General features: G+C 43.4%; 1 protein-coding gene across 3 annotated transcripts; it reads left to right on the forward strand.

The window, feature by feature from the left end:
• Window positions 1-1,286: 1,286 nt before the first annotated feature.
• LOC146442937 (killer cell lectin-like receptor subfamily F member 1) lies at window positions 1,287-27,533 on the forward strand. 3 transcript variants are annotated; one of them, XM_085049787.1, is made up of 8 exons: window positions 1,287-1,337; window positions 17,495-17,678; window positions 21,460-21,537; window positions 22,529-22,627; window positions 23,258-23,398; window positions 24,098-24,249; window positions 24,703-24,815; window positions 25,432-27,533. In XM_085049787.1, the coding sequence occupies exons 2-8, from the start codon at window positions 17,597-17,599 to the stop codon at window positions 25,565-25,567; spliced, it is 801 nt and encodes a 266-aa protein (XP_084905913.1). In that variant the 5' UTR covers window positions 1,287-1,337; window positions 17,495-17,596; the 3' UTR covers window positions 25,568-27,533. The 3 variants fall into 3 exon arrangements, with proteins under 3 accessions (XP_084905913.1, XP_084905915.1, XP_084905914.1); XM_085049789.1 differs by having other exon boundaries at window positions 25,435-27,533; XM_085049788.1 differs by lacking the exon at window positions 1,287-1,337 and having other exon boundaries at window positions 17,397-17,678.
• Window positions 27,534-27,623: the final 90 nt, after the last annotated feature.

Genomic DNA, 27,623 nt, shown 5'->3' on the forward strand with positions numbered 1-27,623 from the left:
TTCAGGAGCTGTTGTCTTTCAATCAATTAAAGCCTGACTGGCTCCGGTAGCTCACAGGAAAGCACTTGGATAAAGGTAATGGGTATTCCATTACTGATAGGAAACACTGGAAGTGAACCTGCTAAGAAAGACCTGCTGAAAAAGTCCAGAAGCTCTCACTGATGCCAACATCACACCCAGGAATTTCCACAGTCAACTGCACTCAGGTTATCCCTGCTTTACACTGGTGCATATGAAATCAAGAGTTCTGCATTTCAAAAGCTATGCAGGTTGTTTATGACTTCTGTAAATAATTTATTTTGATGCAAACAGAATGCTAAGAGGAATGCAGTGAGTCCTGCAATCTGGAAACTGCCTCACTGAGTTCCTGGGAAGAAGCTCTTTGAGAGAGGAGGTGTAAGGCAGTTTGGAGCTTTTGGTTGTTGCACCTTGGATGTTCTTTCTGGGATTCTGAGTCAAAAATCAAGAACTGTCTTGAAGAAACTGCACTTAAGTACAATTACAGATTTTGGTTTGTGTTTGTCTGGGACAAACTGAGCTATTTTCTCTCACCAATGACGCTCCCCATGCTGGCATTTTTCAGGGATCCTTTTTATTCTACCAAGGAAGGTTTCAATTGAGCTCAGCAGCTTTCAGGCAGCACAAGCAGCTGTTTGGCCATCAGTGATATTTGCACATGCTCTCCTTATAATTGCTGTTCAAGATCAGGTGCTGAGGACACAGAATACTGTACACAGAAAGGTACAATGGGAGGTGAAAGGAATGAGACGGGAGTGTCTTTACAAACAAGCTGTGAGTCTCATGGGAAGATTTCCATAGGAATTCCACCGATTGACTTGCCCCAGACTGTGTTACAGGAACAGATGTGTAAGAAAAAGAAGAAGGAGGGGATGTATATTAGAAGGGGGTTTGCATTAGGTGTTCCAGTAAGTCTGTACCTCTCAAATACCTCAGCCAATGGGAAAAGAGAGAGGGAACTGCAGCTGGGAATTTAGGATAATTTCCATGGGAAATGCCCATGACCTCTCCTTTTATTCATGAATAAAGTCGCAGGACTCCTCTGTCTCCTTTTAGGATATAAACCTCTGGTGTTTGTGGATTAATTTTCCTGACAAATGGGGAGTCATCCGGGAGCCTTCCACCATCTGGGGCAGCGGGCAGCAGGCGGAGCTGAAGGCGCTCCTCACCTAGTTTCGGTGATCAGCTCCCCTTGGTGGTTGCTAGCACCGGGTGATTGGTTGGGTTCCCAGGACTGTCCGGAAGACACGAGTGGCAGACCGGGGTGGGGGGAAGGTATGTGAAGAGTCCGCCGGGAAGGACCACTGAAAATCTCACCAGTGAGTACAATGGAAACTTCAGGGAGCAAACCTGGGAGGCCACCCATGGAGGGTTGCAAAGGTAAAGCTGGGAAGGGGTCCCAGCAAAAGGGATGACCATCCCATAATGCCCCAGAGAGTCCTTTGGGGAAGGAAAACCTGACAAGGCACCTATGGGAGGTAGCACAGATAAACCTGAGAGGGCACCCATGGAGGGTAGCAGAGGTAAAGCTGGGAAGGGGTCCCAGCAAAAGGGATGACCATCCCATAATGCCCCAGAGAGTCCTTTGGGGAAGGAAAACCTGACAAGGCACCTATGGGAGGTAGCACAGATACTCGTGTGTGTTAGTCTGTGTGAGTGCCAGCACATAAAATTAATGCCCCTAAAATAAAGTAATTCACTGAATCAGTGTTAAAACATAACTTTTGAATGTCTGTTTGATTTTAGTGTGTACAATTAAGTATTGTATTAGAGTGTGTGTGTGTGCGCGCGTGTGTGTGTGTGTGTGCGCTCGTGCTTACATAGTCACCCGGGGGTTGTTTCAAGCAGCCAGGGGGACAGCCTTAGAAATGCAAATTAACACTGCTGAGGTGAAGGTGTGGACAATGTGTGCCTCTCAATGCCTGCTTGCAAAGACGTTGCAGAACAAAACTAACAAAAAAAGAAAAAAGAAGAATTTCCAAAGGGGGATGGTGGGGACAAGAATTCATCCTTCTCCCTACTCCAATATGTGTTACCATTGTGCAAATTTGTTTTGCTAAAACAAGCTTTCCTTGTAAAAGCAAGATTGAGTCCTGAAAAGCGTTTTTGAACAGGGTTTTTGCAAGCGGCTTTTGGGGAAAGTGGTGTTCCCCCATGCATTAGAAAACTGGGAAGCTGGTTTTGGGGAAAATCGCCCCCTTTTCCTTTGGAAAGAGCAGGTCTGCAGTGTTGTCATCTGGGTTCAAGTCCCCAAAATGGTCCGATCCTCCCTGTACTGTTTTCTGGAGTTCAAGTCCCCGAGTGATTTCAGTCCTCTCTGCATGGTTTGTTGTTGTGAAAAACCAGAACTGGTAGGTTAAAATCCTGAGGACAATTCTGTAAAGTATACTGGTCGTTTTCGAGCTGCTTTTGAGGAAGTGTGGTTCCCCGTGTTCTGGGAAAAAGCAAGTTCCGATAACTGCTTTGGATTTTGCAAGAGGCTTTCGGGGAAAATGTTGTTCCCCCATGCTTTGGGGAATTTGGCAGCTGCTTTTGGGAAACACAGCTGCCTGTTGCTTATTTTTCTAAGTTGCTAGATCCAGTGGCCAGAGGCTACTCATTGTCTGCAGAGCTGTGCAGTCACGGTTCTGATGGTAAAAGGGGCCCGAGGGCTGACAATAGGAGGATATCACACCAAGTTGGAGCTTTGTTAACTGAAGGAGCCTCTAAGTGGATGACCAGCACTCAGTTAATACAGTGTGAATCTTGTTTGATTCACAGGAACAGGAGGATTTAGAACTGAGAAACGAGGGGGGTTTGACTCAGCGTCCATTTGGGCGGCCCTGGAGAGGGAGACTGGGGAGAAACCCATGACTGCATTCAGGCGATAAATCTCCAGAGCCGGGCTATGGAAGATTTGCAGGGCACTCACTGGTCCGGGAGAGAGAATGTGTTTGTTGGTGGGCCTTCAAGGGTATTAGAGGGAAAATTATTTGGAAGATACACTATCATTAAGGGAAGAGCATTAAAGAGGGGGGGGAGGTTGCCACCCACATGGTCAGCTGTGTGTGATTGTAAGAGCCTGCCAACTATATTGGGGCAGGATAGTGAATGTGAGAAACAAGTTAATGGAATTGGCTTTCACATAGTGTTATATGGTTTGATATTAAACCATACAATGTTGGTTTTGACAAATATTAGAAGACAGTACATGTTAGAGTGGTTAATGTTGTTGCAATAGCCCAGTAGTAAATTTGGCTTTCACCAAAAAGTGTGGTTTTGTATGTTGTAATTTGGGTTTTGATTTGCCCAAGCGAGCACGGAGACAGTTCAGAGACCAAGTCAGAGAAGTGGGTATTTGCTTTTATTCAGTGCACTGGGTGTGGGGGAATTCTCGCCTCCAAACACACACACACCTCGGCACTTCCAAAGACAAAGTGTTATAGGTAAGATTCATAAATATTCATCACATTCTGTAGAATAGGAATGGCTATACAAATCATTTCTCGGCAGCGGTTTCTGTGCTGGCTTCAAACGGATTCTTGTCCCTCTTATCTTGATAAGATTAAGGGAATCCCATTTTTCTAGGTTGTAGAATTCATATACTCTGTCTCCCAGTGGTTAACTTGAGTTACATATTGACCACTCCTTTCTCAATTTTATGAGTTTGCATTGGACAAACTGTTGCTTGCCAAAACTCTCAAGGCACAACCATAAAGGGAGTAAGACTTCATCCAGTGAGGACCCCAGTACCACAGTGACGAAACTGCACCGGCACCAAAAAAGGTGGTTCAGGGTAGGACTATGTAAAACAAAAAGATAAATATCCATAACGCTGATGCAACACCAAGGGTATAAAAGGTGGGACCACCATATTTTGGCATGCCTCTAGCACTTGGCTATGCACCCAGTGCTGTCCCTTTTGCTTTGTGAATTTTTTTTCTTTGTTCTCAATAAAATTTTTATAACTCATTCCCACTTGGGGTCTGGGTCGTTTATAACACTGAATATATTTACTAATTCTAAATATGCATATGGGGTGATACATGCATTTTAAAAATTATGGGAAGAAGGAGGTTTACTAACCTGCAGGGGAAAAACGTTACCTCAGGAGAGCTTAATTTCGCGCTAATTGGAGGTGGTGAATTTACCAAAAGGTGTGGCAATAATACACATTAGAGGACACCAGGCAAGGTGCTCAGAAGAAGCAATAGGTAATCAACTGGCTGATGAAGGAACTCAGAAAGCTGCACTGCTGCCAGAAACCTCTGAGATCCTCTCCTCTCCCAGCAGCTCCACCACTGCCAGAGAAATTGTCTTTTCCACCAGAGGGGCTGAGAAAAAGAGTGGAGCAGAGGAAAGAGAGGGTAATTGCTTTACAAGGGGCAGCAGGCAGTGGATGCCAGGAGCTCTGGGCGTGCAAGTGTTGTGGCAGCTCCATGGGGGGAGTCACTGGGGCTCTTGAAGATTGGCAGAGGCTTTCCTCAGGGTGTATGCTGCTGTGGGTCTTTTTAATCTGGCAAAACAAGCTATTGAGGGTTGTTTGATTTGTGCTAAAACCAATTAACAGTGTTACAAAGAAACTTGCCAGGGGAGGGAGGCCTTGACCTGTATGTCCTTTCCAAAGATGTCAGGTGAATTTTTACTGAAATGCCCTGAGTAGCAAGGTTTAAATACCTTATAGTAATAGTATGTCAGCTAACAGGGTGGCCAGAAGCATTTCCAACTGCTTCAGCAACTACCGGATCAGTTATTGAGGTATTTTTAGAACAAATAATTCCAAGATACAGGACTTTAGAAGCAATAGACTCAGACAGGGGAACTCATTGTACCGGAAAAATTCTTCAAGGGCTTATGGCTGCTTTAGGAATACAATGGAACCTCCCTACCCCCTGGCACCCCCAGAATTCAGATCGGGCAGAAAGAACGAATGGGGCAATGGGGAAGCACCTTTTGAAGCTAATGGTAGAAACTAAGACACCATGGGTATGGCTTTTTCCACTGGCTTTCGCAGGAATAAGGGCCAGATCCAGGGGAAATATTCAATTATCTTCCTTTGAATTGATGTTTGGAATTCCTTACCCTTGTAATTCTCAGCCGAATGGGGGGAGGGGCAGAGAGAAATGATATATATTTAAAACAACATGTGGCCAGGATACTGTCTCTTGTGAAATCTCTTTGACAGGAAACTCAGCTGGCACAGACCCTGCCTTTGGATTTTGCTGTTCATAACATCCAGCTAGGAGATTGGGTCCTAGTTAAGGAGTGGAAAAAAGCACCACTGGTGGCGAAGTGGCGTGGACCTTTCCAAGTGTTACTGACCACAGAAACAGCCATCAAGATGGTTGACCATGGGTGGACCCATCACAGTCAGGTCAGGGTCTCTAAAGCCCCAGATATTTGGACATCTCAGCTGGAGGAAAAGGACAGGAAGCCACGACTGACTCTCCACAGGAGTGGACCGGAGCAGTAACCAGTGCATCAACATCAGGGGAAGCCTTCTGTGCCTACCACAAACTGTCTGCTGAAATAGTCTGTGTGGGTATCCCTCCTTTCAGAGCTCCAGTCACTGGGGGGAGGGCTAATATTTGCTGTTATTGTTTTATGTTAAGTGGTTTCTGTGCCTTCACTTGCTACAAGTGGTGCAGAAGACAACATGAAGATTAGACTAAGTTATTAGATTACATCATTAGAATGTTTTTCTTAATAATCTTACCTTTATATTGTCAGTTAGGGATGTGCCATCCAGCCTTGATATAGCCGTAAATCCATAGATGAGACAGGCAGAGCTCACCTCAGCCCTGGCAAGGAGAGAAGAGAAGCTGCCCATATATAGATGTTACCTCCACTTCCTGCAGCAACCATTTTCATATTGGGCAGAGGCTTCGAGGTTGCTGAAACCAACAATGCCATTTGCTGGTGGCTAAAATCAGGTAATCAAAGAGCTTCCTCAGACTCTATTTGCCTTCTTTGTCTCAAAATAATTCACAAATAAGGGTTGGCTGCAAAGGGGGGACCTATTTCCCCAGAAGAAAGCTTTACAAGGAGGTGCTTAAGAAATGAGCCTGTGTGCGGTTCTGGTGTCCTGCACAGGACATGGACCTGGTGAGGTGGGTCCAGAGGAGGCCACGGAAATGCTCTGAGGACTCGAGCATCCCTCCTACAAAGACAGGCTGAGATGATTTGGGCTGTTCAGCCTCGAGAGGAGAAGGTGTGGAGAGCTTCAGAGCTTCAGAGTATTCCAGTACCTGAAGGAGGCCTATAAAAAAGCTGGAGAGGACAAGTTAGTGACTGGACAAGGAGAAATGACTTTAAACTGAAAGAGGGTAGATTAAGATTGGATACTGGGAAGAAATTGTTTCCTGTGAGGGTGGTGAGGCCCTCGCCCAGGTTGCTCAGAGAAGCTGTGGCTGCCGCATCCAAAGTGTTCCAAGCCAGGTTGGATGGCTGCTTGGAGCAGCCTGGTCTAGTAGAAGGTGTCCTTGCCCATGGAACTGGACGTGCTTTAAGATACCTTGTCACCCAAACCATTCTAGGATTCCATGATTCATGGGAGCTAGTAAAGGGAAAGATTTGCAGAATTTGGTTCCTCTTATTTTTGTTCTGACTGTATGAGAGCATCTACATTCTATTAAAACACCTTTGGTGTCCTTTGATCTGTGTCATAAAACCTCCAGGCAGCTTCTTGCTTGTGTTTACATGGTGCCAAAGCCACTTACAGGAATTTTGATTTTCATTTACATGAACCATGTTTTAAAGTGAAATTTTGAGAAGTGGGGTTTTAGTGCATGTTGCACTGTAGGGATGTTCATGAAAGTAAATGAACTTTTACTTTTCAGATTTAAACAGGTTGATTTTCCCAACACATTTGAGTGATAACAAACCATTGAGACCTGCTAAAACTATGGTTGCTTTTAGGCATGTAAAGAGATTTCTCAGACACAAAGCCCAAACATTGCAAAAAGTCTCCACCAGTTGTGTGACCAGAAACTCTTGAGTTCTTGCAGTTCTGAATTTTCATAGTATTTTTATATTTTATGGGGAACATCATTGACCTAACGGAATATTATAGCATTTAGGAATTGGATGCTGGCTTCCTAGCTAGTAGAAAAAAATATGATACCAAAAGGAACAATGCATTTACACATTGTGCTAGCTGTTGCCAATGTAGGATCATCTGCAAACTTACTTAGTATCCCTTCCAGTCCCATGTCCAGGTCATTTATGAAGATATTAAAGAGCAGAGAGCTGAGGATGGAGGCCTGTGGAACTCTACTAGTGACAGGTTGTCAACCTGATAGAAATTATACTACTCTCCTTTTGCTTCCTTTCAATACCTGGCTTTTTGTAGGCTGGCTTCTTGCTGTTCATAGCCTTTCCTGCCTGTTTGCTTATCTCTGCCCTTATTCTCTGGATCTATAATCTCAGTAAAAGGAACATGGATATCCTTCTAAAATGAAGGAAAAATACAAGTGTTTTTGCCTTGGATTCACAACACCACATTGCCAGGAAAGGATTTGCATTTCTCAGAATTGCTCTCTGTTTATTCAGTTAAAGCATGTACTGGACTTCACAAAAGAAAAGGAAGTGATATAGCATTTTATATATGCATGTAAATGCCTTTGAAGTTTTCTTTCTCGTGAAATAAAATCTGAAGCATGAAGTGTGTGTGAGTAACAAGAAGCAGGATGAAAAACAAAGCCAGTTCTCTGAATGTGCAGAAGTAAGAGCAACAAGGTTTGTGATCTTTAAAAACATTGCACACCTACTGCAGGTACACACCTACTCAGAAAGTTCCAGAGGAAAATTATGTTTAAATGTAAGCATGCCTATGTTTTCCTGGACTGCTCCCCTTTGGGACCAGGTTCTTCATCCTTCCGTTGAGACAGTGCCCTGCATTTCCAAGGCTTGGTACTGTCTCTGACCTCCATCCTTGCAATGTTGGTATCAATTTCTACTGCCAGCCTGTGAACAGCCTTGAGCTTTACTTGGAGGTAGGTGAGAGTCTGTCTCTTGTCAAAGCAAAAGACTGTTTTGCCTTTCCCTGGATGGGCTTTCTGCTATCTTTATGTGTCATTATGTGAAAATATTTTCACTTCTACTCCAAACTTGCAAAAACTAATTTGAGAATGTAAAGGGGATTTCGTGCAAGTAAAACAAAAGCCTAATATTTGAACAGCTAATTTAGCTGGTGCTTGACTTTTTAAAACTGGTTTGTTCCTATTCAGGAGGATAATCCACTTAGGAGTCAATTTCTATTAATATTTCCATGGGTGGTCTCTTGCTAGTATTTTTAAGAGGTTCTTGAGATAACAACACGATCCACTGCCTTTGTTTTACCTAAACTTTACACAGCTTAGTAAATACATATAAGAAAAAATTATTGTCATGGTTTGACAATGGCCAAGCTCCAGGCACCCATGATAGCCACCCACTCACTCTTCCCATTCCACAGCTAGGCAGAGAAGAAAAGAAATTTAATGAAGGGGTCATGAATTGAGATAAGGACCCAGAGAAAACACTCCAAGGCCAAAACAGGTTTAACTTAGGGTTACAAAGTGAATTTATCACTAACAGAAGCAGTGGAGAATAATGAGAAGTAAAATAAGCCCTTAAAAACACCTTTCTTTCCCCCAGCCCCTCCCTCCATCCCACCAATAGCACAGGGAACAGGGCGTGGGGGTTTGGTCAGTTCATTACCAGGATCTTCTTCCACTGCTCAGGGAGAGAAGTCCTTCCCCTGTTGTGCTGTGAGGTTCCTCCCATGGGAGACATTTCTCTGTGAACTTCTCCAGTGTGGGTCCAACTCACCAGCAGCAGCTCTCCCACACTGCTGCAATGTGAGTCCCTCCACAGGCAGACACTCTTCCCAAACTGCTGTGCTGTGGGTCACTGATCCATGGGGTGCAATCCTCCAAGGCCAGGCTGTTCCATCTTGGGAGCAAAGCCCTCTCTCCACTGGGACTCCCACTGGATCACAGCCTCCTCCAGGCATCCACCCACTCCAGCATGGGCATCTCCTGCATGGGCTGTGAGTGAATCTCTGCATCCCCTATGGACCCCATGAGCTGTGAGTGATTCTCTGCATCCCCTATGGACCCCATGGGCTGCAGGGGCACAGCTGCTCCACCATGGTCATCCCCACAGCCTGCAGAGGAATCTCAGCTCTGGCTCCTGGAACATCTCCTGCCCCTCCTTCTCCACTGACCTTGGTGTCTCCATGGTGTTTCATTCACATGTTCTCACTGCCTCCTCTTCTCTGGCTAGAAGAAGCTATGTGCCTCTTTGTTTTGATTTCTTCTTAAATATGTCATCACAGAGGTGTAACTAACATCTCTAATTGGCCCAGGCTTGGCCAGTGGCATGTCCATCTGCAGAGCCATCAGGAATTGGCTCTGCTGGACATGGTGGAAGCTTCTAGCAGGTTCTCACAGAAACCATCTCTGTAGCCGCCCCACTACCAAAACCCACCCCATGCAAAACCACCACAATTGTAAAGTAATATAGGCTGGTATGATGATTCTGGTGGATTGACCTTAGCTGGCAGCCAGACACACATCCAACCTCTCTCTCATTCCTGCTCTTCAACAGGACAGGAGAGAAATTAAGAGGAATAAGGTTGTGGGTCATAAAAGAAGATATTATCAGTTACCAGTTACCATCATGCACAAAACAGAGTTGACTTAGGGAAAGTTAATTACTTTTGCAAATTAGAATATATTTGGATAGTGAGAAATGAAGACAAAAAGATTAAAGCAACACCTTGCTCCTGCTCCTTCTTCCCCCAGTTTCACTGCTTTATTCCTGGCTACACTCCCCTTCTCACCCACCACCCCAGAGGCACAGGGGGATAGGTGTTCTGGGATCAATCCATAACAGCTCCCCTCTGCTTCTCCTTCACCCCACACTGTTCCGCTGGTTTGGGGCTGTTCCTCCATGGACTGCACTCCCATGATTTATCACCACTGGGCACTCTATGAACATATTAAAGGTGAAGCCAAGATGTAATCCTGACACCCACAAAATCCTTGTGAAACCTTGCTGAGTTTCACAGCAGACAGAAATCATTATAACCATTTCAGAAGGAAAACAAAAAAGAAACTTTCTACTGAACCCTCAATTTCCAGAAAGAAATTTTCCAGACTAGCACTTAAAAGACCACCAAGGACTTGCTAGAATGCCCACTTCACTGCTGTGGAAAAGACCTAGCTTGTGAATTTCAAAGTAAACAATTCTTTGCTGTTACAAAAAGCCCAGGCTTGTCCTTTTGAAGTCCTTTGCAACAGAAATACTGCAAACTGTAAAGTTTCAACAGAGCTGCTTCCCTAGTTCCAGGCCACACAAGCCTCCATTTAAAAAACAACATTAAGTTGCTCCACTGTTCCTCAAGACGACAGGAACAAAGCAGAACTAAGGACCAATGCATATATTTAAGTGTTCTTTCCAGATATTTAATGAGACATATGCACACCATCTTCTTTTGGTAAAGTAAGAAGCAATTGCCAGCATTTGAAAAAAAACCCAGAAGCCGAGACAGATGATTTTAACATAAGATAAATGAAAATAAGTCCATTAATCCAGTAAAATCGTCTTGAGAGGCTCAAATCTCAGGATTTGAGGAAGGAAGTGTGTGTATGTTGAGAAAGGAGTAGTCAAATAGAAAACCCAAATCTATTTGCACTTCAACCATTCTTGTTTCTTTGAGCTTTTAGCCCTTCTACCAGCACGGCGCCTGTCAGTTCTGGCCTTGTGGATTCCCTTAATCTTATCAAGATAAAAGGGGGCAAAAGGAATCCTTTTGCCATTGAGCACAGGAAATCGCTAATAATATGAATGACTTATGAGAAGTAATTTGTATAACCACTCCTATCCTTGAGAATGTAATGAATATTCATGAATTTTACCTATAACACTGTGCCTTTGGAGGTACTGGTGTGTGTGTTTGGTGGAAACAATTTCCCACACATCCGGTGCACCGAATAAAGCAAATACCCACTTCTCTGACTTGGTCTCTGAAGTGTCTCTGAGCTCGATTGGGGCGAATCAGTGTTGAAAGACTGGTTTTTGAGGACTGTGATATTGCGCAGGAGAAAGTGCAGTGTTACAACCACCTGTTAGAAGAGTCTGCAGTTTGTCAGAGAAACAGAGGAAAAGGGAGAGAAAAAGATTTCACTTGTCTGTGCAATTTACAGTGTTTAGTTTCTTTTCTAGCCCTGCTACTGCACTCCTTCAATTCAAAGCCCAATGGCCATCTGATGTCCACATCTTGTTTATTACACTTAGAATCACCTTAGAACACTTAGGTTGGAAGGGTCCTTAGAGATCATCTCGGTTTTGGTTGGGGTTTGGGGTTTTTTTTGAGTTTTGGGGGGGGTGGGGGGGATTGTGTGGTTTTTTTTTCTTTTTGTTTGATTGGTTTGTTTCACTTTGGTTTGTTTGCAGGAACCACATCTAAGAAAATATTTAAGAATAACTGAAATTAACACTGTAAGAGTAACTTCCTGTCCACTAAACTCTTTTCAACAACCTCTGAGGATTTTGTCAAAAGCATCAGGAGCAGCAAGGGAAAAAGTACAAAGATTTGTGCTGGAAGGTTTTCAAGCTTCTTTTGCTAACCTTGATTTCTTTAAAGTGTCCCAGGAAAGAGCTTCTCAGATCATAAAATCCCAATCCTCAGAGAACTTAGACTTCCAGTTTCCAAACAGTTAATTAGCTCTGATCCTCAGTCCATGAGCAATGCTTCATGTTTAGGTAAGAACAATTTTTAACAGAAGAAAAATCAAGAGGCAACATCAGTTACTCAGCATAGCAGGATAAATTATGTGCAGTGTTATTATTGTAAATAATGCCAGTTTGTCCATTATTACAACTTACCTGAGAGCTCCTGGAGTGGGCCCAGTGGAGGCTGCAGAGATGATTTATAGGGACTGGAGCATCTCTTACAGGGAAAGGCTGAGGGAACTGGGGTTGTTCAGCCTCCAGAGGAGCCCCAGCTGAGAGGAGCCTTCATCCCTGTCTGTCCCTGGCTGCAGGGAGGGCTCTGAGCAGGGCCAGGCTCTGCTCCAGGGGCCCAGCAATGACACCAGAGGAACAGTCAGGAACTGATGCCCAGGAAGTTTCCCCTGGACACAAGGCAGAATTTCTGTCCTGTGCAGTGACTGAGCCCTGAACAGATTGTCCAGGGAGGCTGTGCAGTCTCCTTGCTGGGCATATTCCAGAACCATCTGGACACAATCCTGTGCCATGTGCTCTGGGATTGCCCTGCTGGAGCAGCAAGGTGGGACCAGATGCACCACTGTGGTCCCTTCTAGACTGACCCATCCTGGGATTCTTTACTGGAACCACTAAGTAGCGATACACTTAGAATTGAAAACGATTTCTTGTTCTTCGCTACTGCTCTTCTTTCTACTTCCTTGTATTTTCATATGCAAGACCCACGCAACACTGGGCACTCCTGTTAACACCCTGCTTCACACTTAGCCTCCTTCTCTAGTTCCACTGCTGCAATTCACTGGTAGTAAATGTTACAGGCTGGACTAATTCCACTGTGTTAATTTCATCCAAGCAATACTTGATCTTACTTCTCACTCTGACTCACTGTTTGTTGCTCAAGCTGGATTCTTATACATTAAGCTTTCCATTAGTTTATCTCCCCCTCCAGTGCAAACATCATCATTTAGGGGCTATATAATCTGCATTGTTACATTAATCTGTTCTGAGGCCAGTGTGATAAAGAGTTTTTGAATCTTGAAATAATCAAGAAAAATCCATTCATAGTTGCATTTCTGCCTCCTGGGGAAAATCGTAAAGATGTCGCATAGTTATAAAGAAATAAAGCTAGAGAACACTGGAAGTTTTGTGGAAGGGAGTGTTCGTTGTTCTTTATACCTGCCATTGTGTATTAATTCCCATATCTTCTAGAAGAATTGTAAGGTGTGTGTGATCAAAGCCACCTTTTGTCTATTCAATCCGCAGAACTTACAGATGGTCATGCTATTACAACAGCTTTGCTTCCAATTGCATAAGCAGAAAGAAAAAAATTGTAATTGTTATTGTTATTACAAGCACTGTGACATTAAATAAATACATTAATAGCCAAGGGTTGTCTCACATGTCTGTGCATTTACAGAAAGAATATGTGGAAAGAAGGGAACTGGATTCAGGTTTTACAGGTTTACAAGCAACATCCTGCAAATACATGACGTATCAGCAATCAGCTTGGCCTGCTGTCATGGTTTAACCTCATCAGCAACTCAGCCCCACAGAGCCACTCACTTCCTCACACCTGGGGGATGGAGAAGAGAAGCAGAAGAGTAAGAGTGAGAAAACTCGTGGGCTGAGATAACACCACTTTAATAGATAAAGCAAAAGCTGCACGCACAAGAAAACCCAAAACAAGGATTTAACTCATGGCTTCCTGTGAGTCTTTGCTGTCAGGGGCAGGTGCTCAGCCATCTTCAGGAGAGCAGGGTTCCAGCACACATAACTGTGACATGGAAAACACCACCACTCCAAACATCCCACCCTTCCCTCTTTCCCCAGATTTATATACTGATTATGATGCCATATGGGATATCCCTTTGGTCATTTGGGGTCATCTGTTCCAGCTGTGTCCTCTCCCAACTCCCTGTGCACCCTCCTGGTGGCTGGGGTGGGGTGAGAAACAGGAAAGACCTGGATGCTGTGCAATCACTGCTCAGCAATAGCTAAAACACCCCTGTGTTACCCACACTGCTTCCAGCTCAAATCCATGGTAGCTGCTACGACTGAAATGAGCTCTGTCCCTGCCCAAACTCGCACACCTACAGAAAAGGATGTAGCGCTGAGGGACACAAGTGCTGACCAGTCTTCCAGCCTCTGCCCCTAGCCTGCTGATGGGCTTGGGCAAGTCCTTTTATTTTTGCCCTTCCAACTGCACCGTGGAAGCAGTACCCTTGTTTGCTAAGTGCTCTCAGACCCACAGGTTAAAGTGATGCCCAAAAACCCAGATGTTTTCAGACATGAGGGTAAGAGACAGGAGGTCTACTAGACCTGAAGGAAGGCAGGCCATGTCTAGATGGCAGAATAGAGCACAGTGGGGAAGGAGTAAACAAGTAGATAAATAAATTTCATCCTGGTGTCACCGAATCTGTGAGAAAAAGAAAAACCCTCCAACAACATTTTTAATGTTAGAGAGTCAAGGCATTACTTTATTATCTGGATGTACCACAGAAATCATCTCATCTACACATAGCCCGCGTGTGCAGAGAGAATCATTCCATGATACATGGCTTTTACCCGATTTCTCAGATATTTTATACAGTAAAAATACATAGAAAAGCGTTGGGTCAGTGTTCATTGGTCCACAGTTGAGCAAACCCCCAATATTCAGTCTCTCATTGGATCAGAATCTCCTTGCCTCTGATGCTAATTAGATTCTTCATTCTTCAGTTTTTCTTATCAGTCCTTGCCGGGCCAGGATGTCTTCAGCCCTGCTGGAGGTGACATCTGGGGTAGCTGTTTGTGATAGCCACCATGTCCTGCAGATGTTCTGTTGATAACCACTATGTCCCGCGGATGTTCTGTTAATAGCCTTTATCTTTCTGGTTATCCTTGGGGTCACTCCCAATCTGTTGATGTGCTGAGTCCATCAGACCTCATCTGGTAGAACAATGCCCTGAAAGAAACCTAAAATTCCTTTTCCTGGGGTAAAGACAAACAAAACTTTTGACTAAGGTTACACAAAATTTTTAACCTGATATATTTTCCAACACTGGGAGTGTAAATGCTTAAATTATATCTTTTTTCTGTGTGGAATAACCACATAAAGACACTCATTTATGGCAATAGGTGTCTCGTTTCAGCCCTAGCTCTGATCATGTCTTCTGGGTGTTGCTTTTGCACCTCATCATACAAGTAGGCTCTGCTGCGACACAGCAGAGGCTTAGAACTGAAACCTGAACTGGATATTTACTCATGGGACTCCCTCAGTTTAACCTGGAAGTCTCTGTGTTGCAGCTGAACCGTTGGGAAGTGCATGTTGTTGTCAGGCCAGCAGTTCAAGTTCTTTCAAATGTGCACCATGAGGCAGCTGAAGTCCTGGGCTGAACTGCCTGTTCTGTGGCAGGAAGGGACTGAATTCTGCGTTGCTGGAATCGGTTTTGCAGCCTACACCGCTGTTTTCATTCTGCCTTTGCCTCCACATGCAATGAAGGCAATGCTGTCACACCCACAAGAACCGGTGGCATCTGCAGTTTTCATTGTGTTTGCTCTATGCATAACTGGAGCTGGTAACTGTGCTTACACCAGAACATCACCAAGTGACATCACTCAGGCTTGACGGTTACAAGGGGGCAGTCTGTACACCCAGGAGCATGTCAAGATGGGGAATGATATGAGCTCACATCCCTTTGCCTACCCCGACAGTGCCCCTGAGGCTCCAGGCTGTCAAGCTCTACATGATGTGCAGAGGAATCCTACACAACAATCCCACTATCTTTCCTTGCAGATGCTGCAAGGGAGTCTGGACCCCTTGCATCCCATGTTCTGCCAAACAGTCTGAAAACTCAAGGCTAAAAAGTAACTCACCCTCCCCAGACATATGGATATTTGATGCACAGCAAGCCCTGGTGCTTTATTGGGCCTCACCAGCAGTAGTGCTCTGTAAGCTCTGCATATTAATCTATATTTCCTGTGATGAAAGAAGAGGGTGAGGCAAGGCTCTACCTGGAGATCCCAAAAGACACAAGGTGAAGGTGGATCATGTGATAAATTAAATTCAACCCAGATTACAGTTTATGTAGAGGCATCCAAGGGAGCTGGCGGGACTCAGCCTGGAGAAAAGGAGGCTCAGGGGACCTTGTGGCTCTGCACAGCTCCTGACAGGAGGGGATAGCCAGGGGGGGATCGGGCTCTGCTCCCAGGGAACAGGGACAGGAGGAGATGAAATGACCTCAAGACTACGTGGTTACCCCTGGATGGCTGTGACTGGTTTAGGAGGCAGTCATGTGAGAAAAGACTACTTAAGTGTGTGTGCAGTGATGGAAAGAGAGACTGAGAGTTCAACCTGCTTGGCCTTCTAGCTCTTCTTTATGGACTGACATTTCAAAAAAAAAAAAAAAACCAAATAAGGAAAGTGAGGTTTTGTTCAGGGCTGGGGGGTGGTTGGTTTCTTTTTTTCCATTTCAGAGCGTAAATATCCTGCTGTAAAGCATGCTGAGGGGAAAACTGATTCAGAGGTCAAGCTCAGTTTCATGTGAGGCCTGGTGATCTGGCTGGTATGTAGGTGTCCATGAAACAAACCTTATCAGGCTCCAGTTCACAGTATTGATTTGTGCTGATAATAAACCAATAATGATTTAGATATGCTGCTTATAAATTGTACTTGAGCAGCACTTCTGACTAATCTGTTCCATGCCTATCAGAGGTTCTTTTTTTCCCCCCTAAATCTTTTTGTTTCTGCACTTAAACTGTTACCAGTGCTGAACAGCAGATGGGAAAAAATCAGTAATAAAAGATTACAACCCCAAGCTTTTGTTTCTTTTTTTCAGGTCTCTTTGAATGTAAAACAAACTGCAAGACCTATATAAACATTATTTTCAACAGACCTATGTATGCTTACAGACCTTATCTGTGTTGAACTTGGAGGGAATTTTTTAAGTGGGAATAAGGAATAAAACCAAGAGCGTAGCCCTTAGCAGGAAAGGTCATGCACAGGACTGTGTGTATGAGCATTCTAAATGTATTTTTAGGTTTTAGAAGATGTTTATGTTTCAATTAAAACCTGTGAGGCTTGCTCCCCCTGAAATAGAGGAGAAAAATACTCTCATCGAAATGTCCTGCAGCAAACACATAGGTGATGAAAAAGGAATTAAAGGTAATAAAGGCAACTCAGGTTTTCCATCTGTGGAGTTGTTGGATCAAGCAGGAAATAGTTCAATTTCTTGAGCACTGCAGGAACAGCTGCTCCTTGTAACTACCATTACAGTAAAGTATTGAAACATTCCTGTAAAAAGCATCAATCATATTACTTTTAATTTTGAGTTAATTTTAATGCATCATCAATATCACCTTAATTCAACTGTTAAACCAATAAAATATTTTGTGGGTGGAGCAGATTAGAATTTGAGTTACATTTTTTAAGCTGTGTGGTTGCAGTTACATTAACCCCAGAACATCTTATACTGATATATGTACATCTTGTTCATCTTTCTTTCAGGCTTTGTAAGATAATGCACAGGAACATAAACCAGCCACAGCACAAATTGTACTCTCTATTCTCTTGAGAACCAGCAAATCTTGCATACCTAAGTCCATTTTTGTGCATTCCTTAGAAAATTCTCTCTGCTTTGACCAACAAGATTTTTTTATATCCATTAGTAAAAATGATGGGTTTTAATCTTCATTTTCTTCTGTATTCTGAAGGGCAAGAAGAGACAGAATGGTGGCTGAAAATAGGCTTTGAAGCTGCACTGAAAGAAGTAACTTAGTGACTTCCTTCCTCTTTTGTGTTTCTCAGCCTTCTTCAGAGCCGTAGCACGGTGTGTGTTCTGGAGGCAGGCAAGGCTGAGACAGGATGCAAATGACTGCATTAAAGCTGCTCTTTCCATAGCTCCGAGGGATGGCAGAGGATGTCACATACGCGGCTGTGGTGATGCTGCCGAGGGAAAGGCCACACGGTCCCTCTGAGACATCAAACCCAGGTAAAACATCTCATCCAACCTTGGGCACACACTGTTTGCTCTCTGGTGCTCTCTCTCTTTAATGTTTTAAATTGGATAAAACTAGAAGAATGTCATAAAATGCTGCATGGGAAGGGCGAGAAGTTGGAATAGTGGAAGAGATCCTCACGAGATACAAATCAGCAAAGCTGTTCCAAAATCAGAGCCATCAAGGAGCAGCAGCTCAGGTCTGGTCCCGGGCTTTAAGCAATAGAATGAGGAAGAAAAGGTGTTCATTGTTTGAATAATGAGCATAATATTTCTTTTAAAATAAGCAACATGATCAAGACAATGCTCCACTGAATTACTACCTAGCCCACAAATCAGGTCAATGCAGTTTATGTTCATGGAAAAGGAGCAGTAAATTAACCAGTAAATCAGGAAAGTAGTGGCAGCTGAAAGTGCAATCACTGTCACAGAAGGAAGTACTGAATGAATCCTAAACACTTCCTGCTCTTTGTCTTTAATTTTCCAGTGGTGATTTTCCCAGAACTAAATTATGCATCTGTGATCACTTCATATATACGTTAAAAAAACCCCAAAGGATTAAGTCAAATATTCAGGGTAAGGAGATTATTTAAACTAATTTTTTTTAAGAAGTAACATCTATACTACTTGGGAAAAAAAAAATCATTCATTCATGAAAATATTTGGACAAAATTCTGGATCACAGCTAATAGGAATGAGAACGTCTCATTATGAGGAAATAGGAAGTACTTGTGACATCAGACTAAGGATATTTTCATGCTTTCATTAGTAATTAATGTATTTAATCCCTGAAAGAAACAACATTGTCTAATGAGCATTTTCAGGTGTTCCACTTACAAAGGAGGTTAATAATGATAGTAATGCTCTGAATACATGCACTTAAATGACACAAAATAATATCTTTTATATATTTTTACAATACCAGTATCCAAAAGATAAAAATGAATTCACTTTATTGTATATATGACAGGAAAGACTACCTTAGACTGCGTATTCATGGATCCATGGATGTTGTTTGTACTGCTGTAACCTGTGCAGCACTAAGCACAGACAGCTGGCCTGGAATTTTACTCAGTATCCAAACTGATAACATTTATTTGTGAAGGAAGACAGACCTCAAATCTTGATTTGAGACATCCAAAACTCGGTCATTCTGTCAAGGGAAGCCTTGATTTTGGACAGGCCAGTTCCAATGAAATTTATTGTTAACATCTGGATGGTTCTTATTAAACTTTTCTTGAATTAATTTTAACTCTTAATATTTTCTCACATGAAGTTACTGGCCATAGTAATCAAGAGATTTCTCAATGCCCTTTTGCCTTTAAATATTTAACTTGTCAAAAAATGCTAATCATTTTTGTGGATATTTTTCTGTTCATGCTCCAGTATTTCCATCTCCTTTAAAAAAATGGGCACCAGAGATCTACCCAGTATTTCTACAAGTCTTGGTTATGCTGTCTTAATTATACAGAGACAAAAATCTATTAAATAATCTTTTCTTCACTGTTTATAGCTCCCAGTATCATCTTCCCCACTCTTATGTCTGATTATACTCAAATACATTTTGTTTGCCTGAGCTTGAACTTACAGGGTTCTCATCATGGCTATTTATTGTTTTGTCAACCTTTCTGTTACTTTCAGATTTCATTAGCAATTATTTTCCTACTTGTTTTGACACAAACAGAAAAAGCACCAAATATGATTAAGCAGTATTGGACCTAATATCAGTACAGAACATGCTAGAAATATCTCCTTGATGACAATGATGTCACCATCTTCATCATTAACATGCACTAACTTGCTGCTAAAATAGTTTGGAGCAGGACTTTGAAGCTGGTTCTCTAAGTGAGGAGCTCAGCTCCAAGGTGGTGGAGCTCCCTGTGGCAAGTGCCACCAACTCTTCCCTTGGCACTGTCCCAGCTCTGTGACATGTTGGAATGTCCCCTGAGTGGAAGAACAAACCAAGGAGAGTACAACTCCATCACCAAACATAAAAACTATCACCAAACAAAAAAATCATCCCCAAACAACTACCACAAGTAGTTGTAGCCTGCTATTGGTTGTGCACTTAATTTCTTGGTCCCCTCAACCTCCTGGGCTGCTCTGGGTGTTGACCAGGTCCACCTGGACCCTCTCTAGCTTCCCCTAGAGCCCTGGGTGGGCTGCCCCACATCTGGACACAACATTCCCTAATGGACAACCCACAGGAACACTCCCTGTCTGCACATTCACCAAATAGATGCTTCCAATAAATAGAGGTGTTTTCCTGCACCTGACAATCGGCACAGGGAAATGAAGTGAAATTCCAGTTTTAGTAACAGAGATTTCCACCTTGTTGTTGAATTAGGTGAGGGTGTGGAAACATCCATCAGAACTAAGGTTATGCGGTATTTTAAAACCCCCTCCTGACTTCTGAGGACTTCACATTCGAATAATCATGTGCCCATACACACTGTAACAGAAGTCATAATTTTGTTTAAATATTCAGCTTGCATGGGTAATTATTTTCTTGCAGCCTTGGAGATGTTCTTTGAAGAAAAAGACCTTTATATGAGAGACAAATTATTTAGTAATACAAACAGATTGTCTAAAGTATGTATTTTAGAAGTGTCTCCATTTGTAGGGCTAGTGCATTTAAAAGTTTAAAAGCCCTGAGTGTTTTTTGAAAATTATTTACATTCTAAAAAGAAAAGTTTTTATGGGCATTTGTTTTTGAGAACACTACATTTAATTTACAAGTTTTCTGTAGTTCATTGTACTAATAAATTTAAATAAAGCAATCAACCATTTTATTAGATCAGATTCTTTAAAGCATAGACTAGCTCACCTATATGAATAAAACTTATTTGCCAATCAGGTCCCCAGTGTTTTTCTCAGTCCCAGTGTAAAACCTCTCCACACTTCAGCAATTCTCATATGAAATGTTGCCTCATTTTTGCTTAATGAGACTCTCATATTTCCCTGATCAGTGAAATTTAATACAACATTTATTTTTAAAAGCCCCAGTGATTGAAAACTAAGGCGGCAGTAAAGAAGCTTATTCTTGATACAGATGGATAAAATCTCTCAATTTATGGAACTAAAAGCGGTATCCCAAAGGTCCAAACATCTTCCATAACACTAACTAGTAGCTCTGCAACATGTCCAGGGAAATAATATTGAAAACCTGTTCAGAAAGAATCCATGTGCCTTTAACCCACACCGTGTGACTTCAAAGCCATTTTTGGTTTTGTTTTGGCAATATGCTTCTGGAAAAGGATGTCTTCAACCAGAGGTCCATTCCTCTACTGTTACAGGCACCACCTGTAATGCTCTGCGATAAACACAAGTCAGGAATGTCCCCAGGAATTGCCTTGCTGCAGTGGCATTTCTCTGAGTGTTGGTTTTCCCTTTGACATCTCTCTGCCCCACAAAGCAGTCACGGCTCTGGTGCTCCTCCAGCCCCTGTGATACCTTCTGAGATGGCTTAGCAACAGGTGGGATGCTTGCCATGTATAGTATCCAGGTCTTTCCCATCCTTCAGTCTGTTTGTCTGCCTCCTGCTCCAACCACACAGCACCAAGCAGTTCAAAGCTTATGGAGGAGGATTTTACTGCCTGACAGCAGGAAGAAATGGGAAATCATCATCTTGCCTGTCATTGCCTAAGAAAAGGAAAAAGTTGAACAAGCAGTCCTGGAAACGCATGCCCTTATGCATACAGACTCAGTCTCTTTATTGTTCCTCCACTTGGTGATTTGCACAACCACAAATGTCAGTGTTTCCCTCTCCTTACAGGAAACCTGATCACATATGCTGAGCTGCACGTGAAGCCCAAACCCCGAGGGAAAAGCAGAGCAGGGACTTCCGCTCCTGGTACTGTGCAATTTTGTTTGGTTATTAATTATAGATGTAGCTTTTCCTATTGCCCAACATTGAAACCTGTTATCAAGAGCACTCTCTCAATAAAAGGACTGATTTATCTTTTCATCTGCTGCTTTTTTTTTCTGCTGGGTTCTCAGGTTCCAGACTTTCCTTGTAAAAATAATACTGAGAGATGTTTTAAAAATAATTTTTAAAAATGCCTTTGTGCCCCATATGGAAAGTGTAGTAAAGCAAAGTAAAATTCCATGGTTTTTAGGAACCCTCCTGTGAATGTCTCTGCAGGAAGAGCCCCAGAGACACATTTGACTTTGGAAGCAGGGTAATACTCAGGTCTCTAAGTGCCATTAGTGCCCTAGCGATTGCCACCCTCCCTGTGCTGAAAGATCTGTCTGCCAGGGAAAGGGAACCTTACAACAGATAGCTCAGGCAGCCAGAGGATGGAGCAGTTGCTCATCTCATCTCGGCAAGGTCAGGGAAACAGAGTTTATGACAGTGCAAGCCTGCGTCTCATGGAACTGGCACCTTAACCCCAAATTTCCTCGGGTTCTGCGGCTTCCCGAGTGTTTCCCTCTGACACATGGTGAATGTCAAACAGCTGGAGAGATGCTTGGTTTGATGCACTTCCCTATGCCTGGGGTGTCAGTATGGGGCTTTTTTTCCTGTGCATTTAGGGGAGTTATTTTTGAGCTGTGGGACAGGCACACTAATGCTTGGGAGCAGAGAGGAGGAACATGCCACAGGCCATCCCTAACACCACAGCCATCCCTGACACCACAGCCCATCCCTGACAGACACCATAGCCAAAATATTTTTATTTCCCTTCCATGTATGCAAAATGGACCCAAATTTTTAATAAGTAAAATGCCACCACATCCTTCCAACAGCAGACTGATTTTAGGCAGGTGATTTCTCTGTTGTTTCCCCAGTGTTAATTGTAACAGTGTCAAGACCTTAAGCTGCTCTTCCTCCTGCCTCCCTCCAGGCTGCCAGCACAGGTGCTCAGCCTGGTTCTACATGGCGCTGGTCCTGGGTGTCCTTGTGCTCATCCTACTGGGAGTTGTGGCCGTACAAGCCAAGCAATGTGAGTAGATCCTACCTCCTGCTTCAACTCTTCATTTCAGACATAGTTAAACCTCTAAGAGCTGAGAGAAAAATTCCCTTAAGTGTCACTCTAAAAGGTGTCAATTTATACACAAATACAGGAAATGAGAGACCCTTTACAAAGGCCTGGAGTGACAGGACAAGGGGGAATGGCTTCACACTGACACAGAGGAGGTTTAGATGGGAAACGAGGAAGGAATTCTTCTGTGTGAGGGTGGTGAGGTCCTGGCACAGGATTTCCAGGGAAGCTGTGGCTGCCCCATCCCTGGAAGTGTCCAAGGCTGGGTTGGATGGGGCTCTGAGCAACCTGGGATAGTGGAAGGTATCCTTGCCCATAGCAGGGGGTTTGAACTGAATAATGTTTAAGATCCTTTCTAAGCCAGGCCATTCCGTGAACATCTTCTTGGCAGGGCATTGCTCACTGAGTATGCTCATAACTGAATGTCTGTACCAGCCAATGTACACAGAGACATTCTCACATTCACAGTACAGGACTGGGTACAAACACTGCATTTTCTTATCCTCGTTGTTGACCATGATCTCGATTTCTTTTTTTTTCTTTTTTTCATTTTTTTCTTTTTTTTTTTACTTTTACTTTGGGCTGTTCAAGTTTCAAAGGGCAGAGCAGGAAAATCAGAAATTTTGCTCCAGCATGGTCTGAACAGCACCAGCAGTGACATTTCTTCAAAGAAGACCATCTCAGCAGTGCTCCTGAAATGGCTCATGGAGGAGCTGTGTGAAGGTGGACAGGGTGAGGCAAGTTAGTCCTTTCCAGCATAGATGACAGCTGGTGTGCAGTTCTTTGTCTCTAATGCCATTTCTCTGACACCCTGCAGTTTATGAGAACTCACTGGTACCACCCAGAGAGCATGCGGTGCCTGCAGAGCAGTGATGACAGAATCTAAATTAACATTTTAAGGATAATAGTCTTGATCCTCTTCTGCTATAAAGTTTCCAGGGTTTTCTTTATATGTCTTTCTGCCAGGAGCTGCTGTCAGAAATGCCAAGTATTGTGGATCCTCCTCTTGTCCTGGAGAACACTTTCCAGACAATTTTTCATAAACCAGGGGAGGAATTCAGCTTTTGATGCATTTGCAAGGATCAGGCAGGGGAAGACCAAACTGCATGGTGTCTCTTCCCAAGGGTTGCGTGTGAGAGGATGAAAAATGTCTTTGCAGCCTTCTAGATCCTCCCAGTGATCCCCACTGGGCAGGTGGAGGTGGAGAGCCTGGTGATGTGCAGTGGAAGTGCAGGTGCCCATGGTTAGGGAGTGGGAAACTGAGGGGAGGAACAGCACTGGAGCTTTCAAAACCTCACACCACACACAACAAACATGTTTGGGAGTGGGGACTTACCCTTTAGCACCAGCCAGGCACACCAGCATAAAATGCCACAAGGCAACTGCAACGAGTCATGGTAGGAGCTAATGGTTCCCCATGTCCACCCACAGGGACAACATGTGAGCTGTGTCCCCCTGGGTGGCAGCTGCACAGGCGCAGATGTTACTACTTCTCTGAGGAGGCCAGGAGCTGGGAGGACAGCCAGAAAAACTGCCTGGCCAGGAAATCCCAGCTGCTTGTCATTGAAGATGAAATTGAGATGGTGAGTCTGGCAGCAGTCCTAAAAGCGTGACAGGCCTCAGCCAAACATTTCTCCAGGGGAAAATGGCCTGGATGTCAAGTGAACACAAAGACAAGCAAGAGCCTCATCAGGGAAAGCGTCTCACTGTCCCTGCACAAGAGCTGGGTTTGGGAATGTTAGCAGAGCAGAGCTGAAGAGGAAAAGCACAAGAGGTGCCAAGTGTGGAAGTCAGAGTAGTTCTGACTGGGAAGAGGAAATGCTGGGGACTTTCCACCCATTTCCAATGCTTGGCTATGGGAAGAGAGGAGGCTGGTCATGTGTAGGGGCTGATGTAACTGGGCTGCTCTGCCATGGCTGCATCCCTGCCCTTGCTCTCTGTGGGAGACTAAAAGCTGTGCATGAGGCAGGACAGTGATCTGGGCAAAGCAGGAAGGCTCTCTCCTGTTAGATAACAGCCTTCTAATCATTCCACAGGAATTTATAGACAACAAAGAGAAAGATACCAAATATATTTGGATTGGGTTGAATGCTGAAGACATGCAGAAACAATGGAGTTCAGTTGAAGATCACGGAGTAAAAGAAAACAGGTGACGATTTGGGTGGGGGTGGGGAGGAGGATATCTTTGGGAATAGCAAAAGTGTGGTATCCCTGCTTGGAAGTACAACTCTGACTCCAAGCTAACTACTCAAATCATAGATCTAATCCTGCAGCCTCAGGCATATATTCAGAGTCATTCCATGGCCAGTTCCAGGTCAACTGCTTCCTGCTGGCCACTTTTGGAAACTGTTTTCTGCCTCCAGGACCAACATCAGCCACAGTTCATGTATGAAGAGACATTATTAGACACTTCTGCTGAAATCCCTGCCAACAAAGTCTCTCACTTTACAGGTCACGTGCTACCTGCCTCTGTTGCAGGTGATGCCTGTCACATAGCATGGGCTGGCATCTGTGCAGCTTTCTTCAGCATTGTGGCTGCATGGAGAGGACTCTTATCCTTGTAACACTAATAAGGGCAAGTGTCCTTCCCAGCAGCCGGCAGTCCCCACTGGGGGTCCCCATCCCAGCCCTGCATGGCTGCTGTACTTCAAGGGGGTGATAGAGTGGGCATCTGGGCATCACCCGCCCCTCTCACTCAGAACACCACCAGGGTTTTTAACCAGCTGAGTTTAAAGCTAACAACTGCGTTCCTTTTGGTCTCTCAGCAGGACAGCTCTAAAAAGAATTGAGGCTGACAAGAACTGTGCTGTTTACAGAAGGAAAAACGTGATCCAGTCAGATAACTGCCAGACATTAAAGGAGTGGATCTGTAAGAAGAACGCAACTTTGCTGGTGCTCTGAGCCCCATTTCCAGACAACAGGCAGAGCTTCTTGTCAGAACACCCATTTTGCTGATAAACTGACTTGTAATGTAAATAATTTTAATCAGACTTACATGGAAATTTGCACTTTGCTTTCTGTGCTCTCTAAGAAGTCATAAGACAGGTTCTGCAACAGGCTGCAAGCTGGCACATGTGGGTTTGGGGGTGGTCAGCCTTCACATGGACAGACTTTGGCAGCAGCTGCCTCAGGGAAGAGCAGAGAAGAGATACTCATGAGGATGAGCTCCATGCATGTGATCAGTGTGATGTGCAGGAATTATGGCACCTATGGGGGATGAAAGATGTGCTGGGCCCACTGCTCTCACAACCCGCCCCAGGCAGCTAAGTTAAGGACTTCTCACTTGGGTTCAGGATTTTGGTGTTTTCTGAAGTTTGTGCTTTTGGTTTTTTTTTTCCTTGGAATTTAATTGCGACTCACAATTAAACTCTCTCACTTGAGAGCTAGAAAAAATGCATTTATTGGACAGTGTCTTATTCAAAGCTGCTGTATGGCTACTGGGTGTACACAGCAGACCAAGCATGTAGTGACTTGTAACACTTGTTAATGTGCTGATTGCTCCCATCCTCTTCTGGTGCTGAATCTGGAATCTGAACAGATTAACTAGGGAAGAGGCTTGGACTGTAAGACAACACTGCAGTGCAAGGAAATAAAGTTGATAACCTTCCTCTCCACCTATACTTTGTCCCTTTACATTGCAAATTCTAACATGGAACCACAGTTGTGGTATGATGAGGTACCAAAGCCAAAGATTGGTAAAATGAATGCCTGAGTGCACTCAGTAAATGCATTACTTAGGCATTGAAGTGTCATGGATAAATGCTATTTCTGGGACTAAAATACAAAAATGCTAAGAGCAGTCTGAATGACTTTATTAGATTCAGGTATTTGAAAAAAATGAAGAAATGTCATGGACTGAAGGTACTAATCTAACAATAACTGCAAATTTCAAAAATTACTTTTGAAATGTAGAGCCTTTAGCTCATCTTTGCTGTGATACACACAATTAAAGTCAGCTGCAGTTTCCTAGGGATGTTTTTTTCACATCTGCACATGCCTAGGGAGAGTTAGTGTCCAGCACTTTGGGGCTAAAAAAAACCAACCAACCAAACAAAAAAACCCACAACCCAACACAGATCTACCCTGAAGAATGCATCATCAGCAGCTGAAGATTCATAAGAGAAACTGCTGTTATGTAAGAGGAAACAACAACAAAAATCCCCTAAACTCAGTGCAGCACGTGGGGGGAAGAGGATTGGTTTGTTCATTCTAGACAGAGAAGCAAAGAAAAGGAAAGAGTCTGAAATAAGATAATCATCTATATCTATACCTACATGTTTTATAGAGATACAGTCACTGCTGAGAAATTTTAACTTCAGGGTGCTCACAGCACGCCCTTCTCCATGCAGTGGAGTTCACAATTGCTGGTTTTATGGCAGATGTTTCTTGATTCATGCTGAATTTAACAAGAAAAACAAATTCCTGCATGCTGGCTTCTCTCAAATTAGTTGTGGTGTTTAGGTTTTAACAATATTCATGCTAATATGTAATGTCTGGGCCTTCTTAGTATTATTCATGTAGTTCAAAAAGTTTTTGCAGGGCCTTACTGAAACTCTTACCAACAATTTAAGCAGTCACTGATTTAAAAAGAAAAAAGAAATTACCATTGAAGTACTTCATCAAACCCCACTTCGAGTAAAGCAAGTTGTCAGTTTGCAGCTTGGCCTTTCTTAACATCACAGAAGAAGCTGTTCATTGCATGCTGAAGAGTCAGATTCCAGAAGAGCTTTCTCTGTAACCTTTTGTTAAAAGTCTGATACATTATGAAATGTTAGGAAGTGAAATGCATTATTTTTTGGATCAAATGTCCTGTTTCATGTCAGCCCCAACATTATGATTAAAGATTTTTTCATATTCAAAACCTGAATATTGTACTTTGCTTGAAATTTTTTTTTCCACCCAAATGGTGCCTGAGATGAAAAATACTTTTAATGGCACAGTATTTAGACAAAACCCA

This window comes from Lichenostomus cassidix, chromosome 1Ab (assembly GCF_008360975.1).
Source record: "Lichenostomus cassidix isolate B80296 chromosome 1Ab, HeHo_3.0, whole genome shotgun sequence".
In the NCBI taxonomy this organism is placed as follows: Eukaryota; Metazoa; Chordata; class Aves; order Passeriformes; family Meliphagidae; genus Lichenostomus; species Lichenostomus cassidix.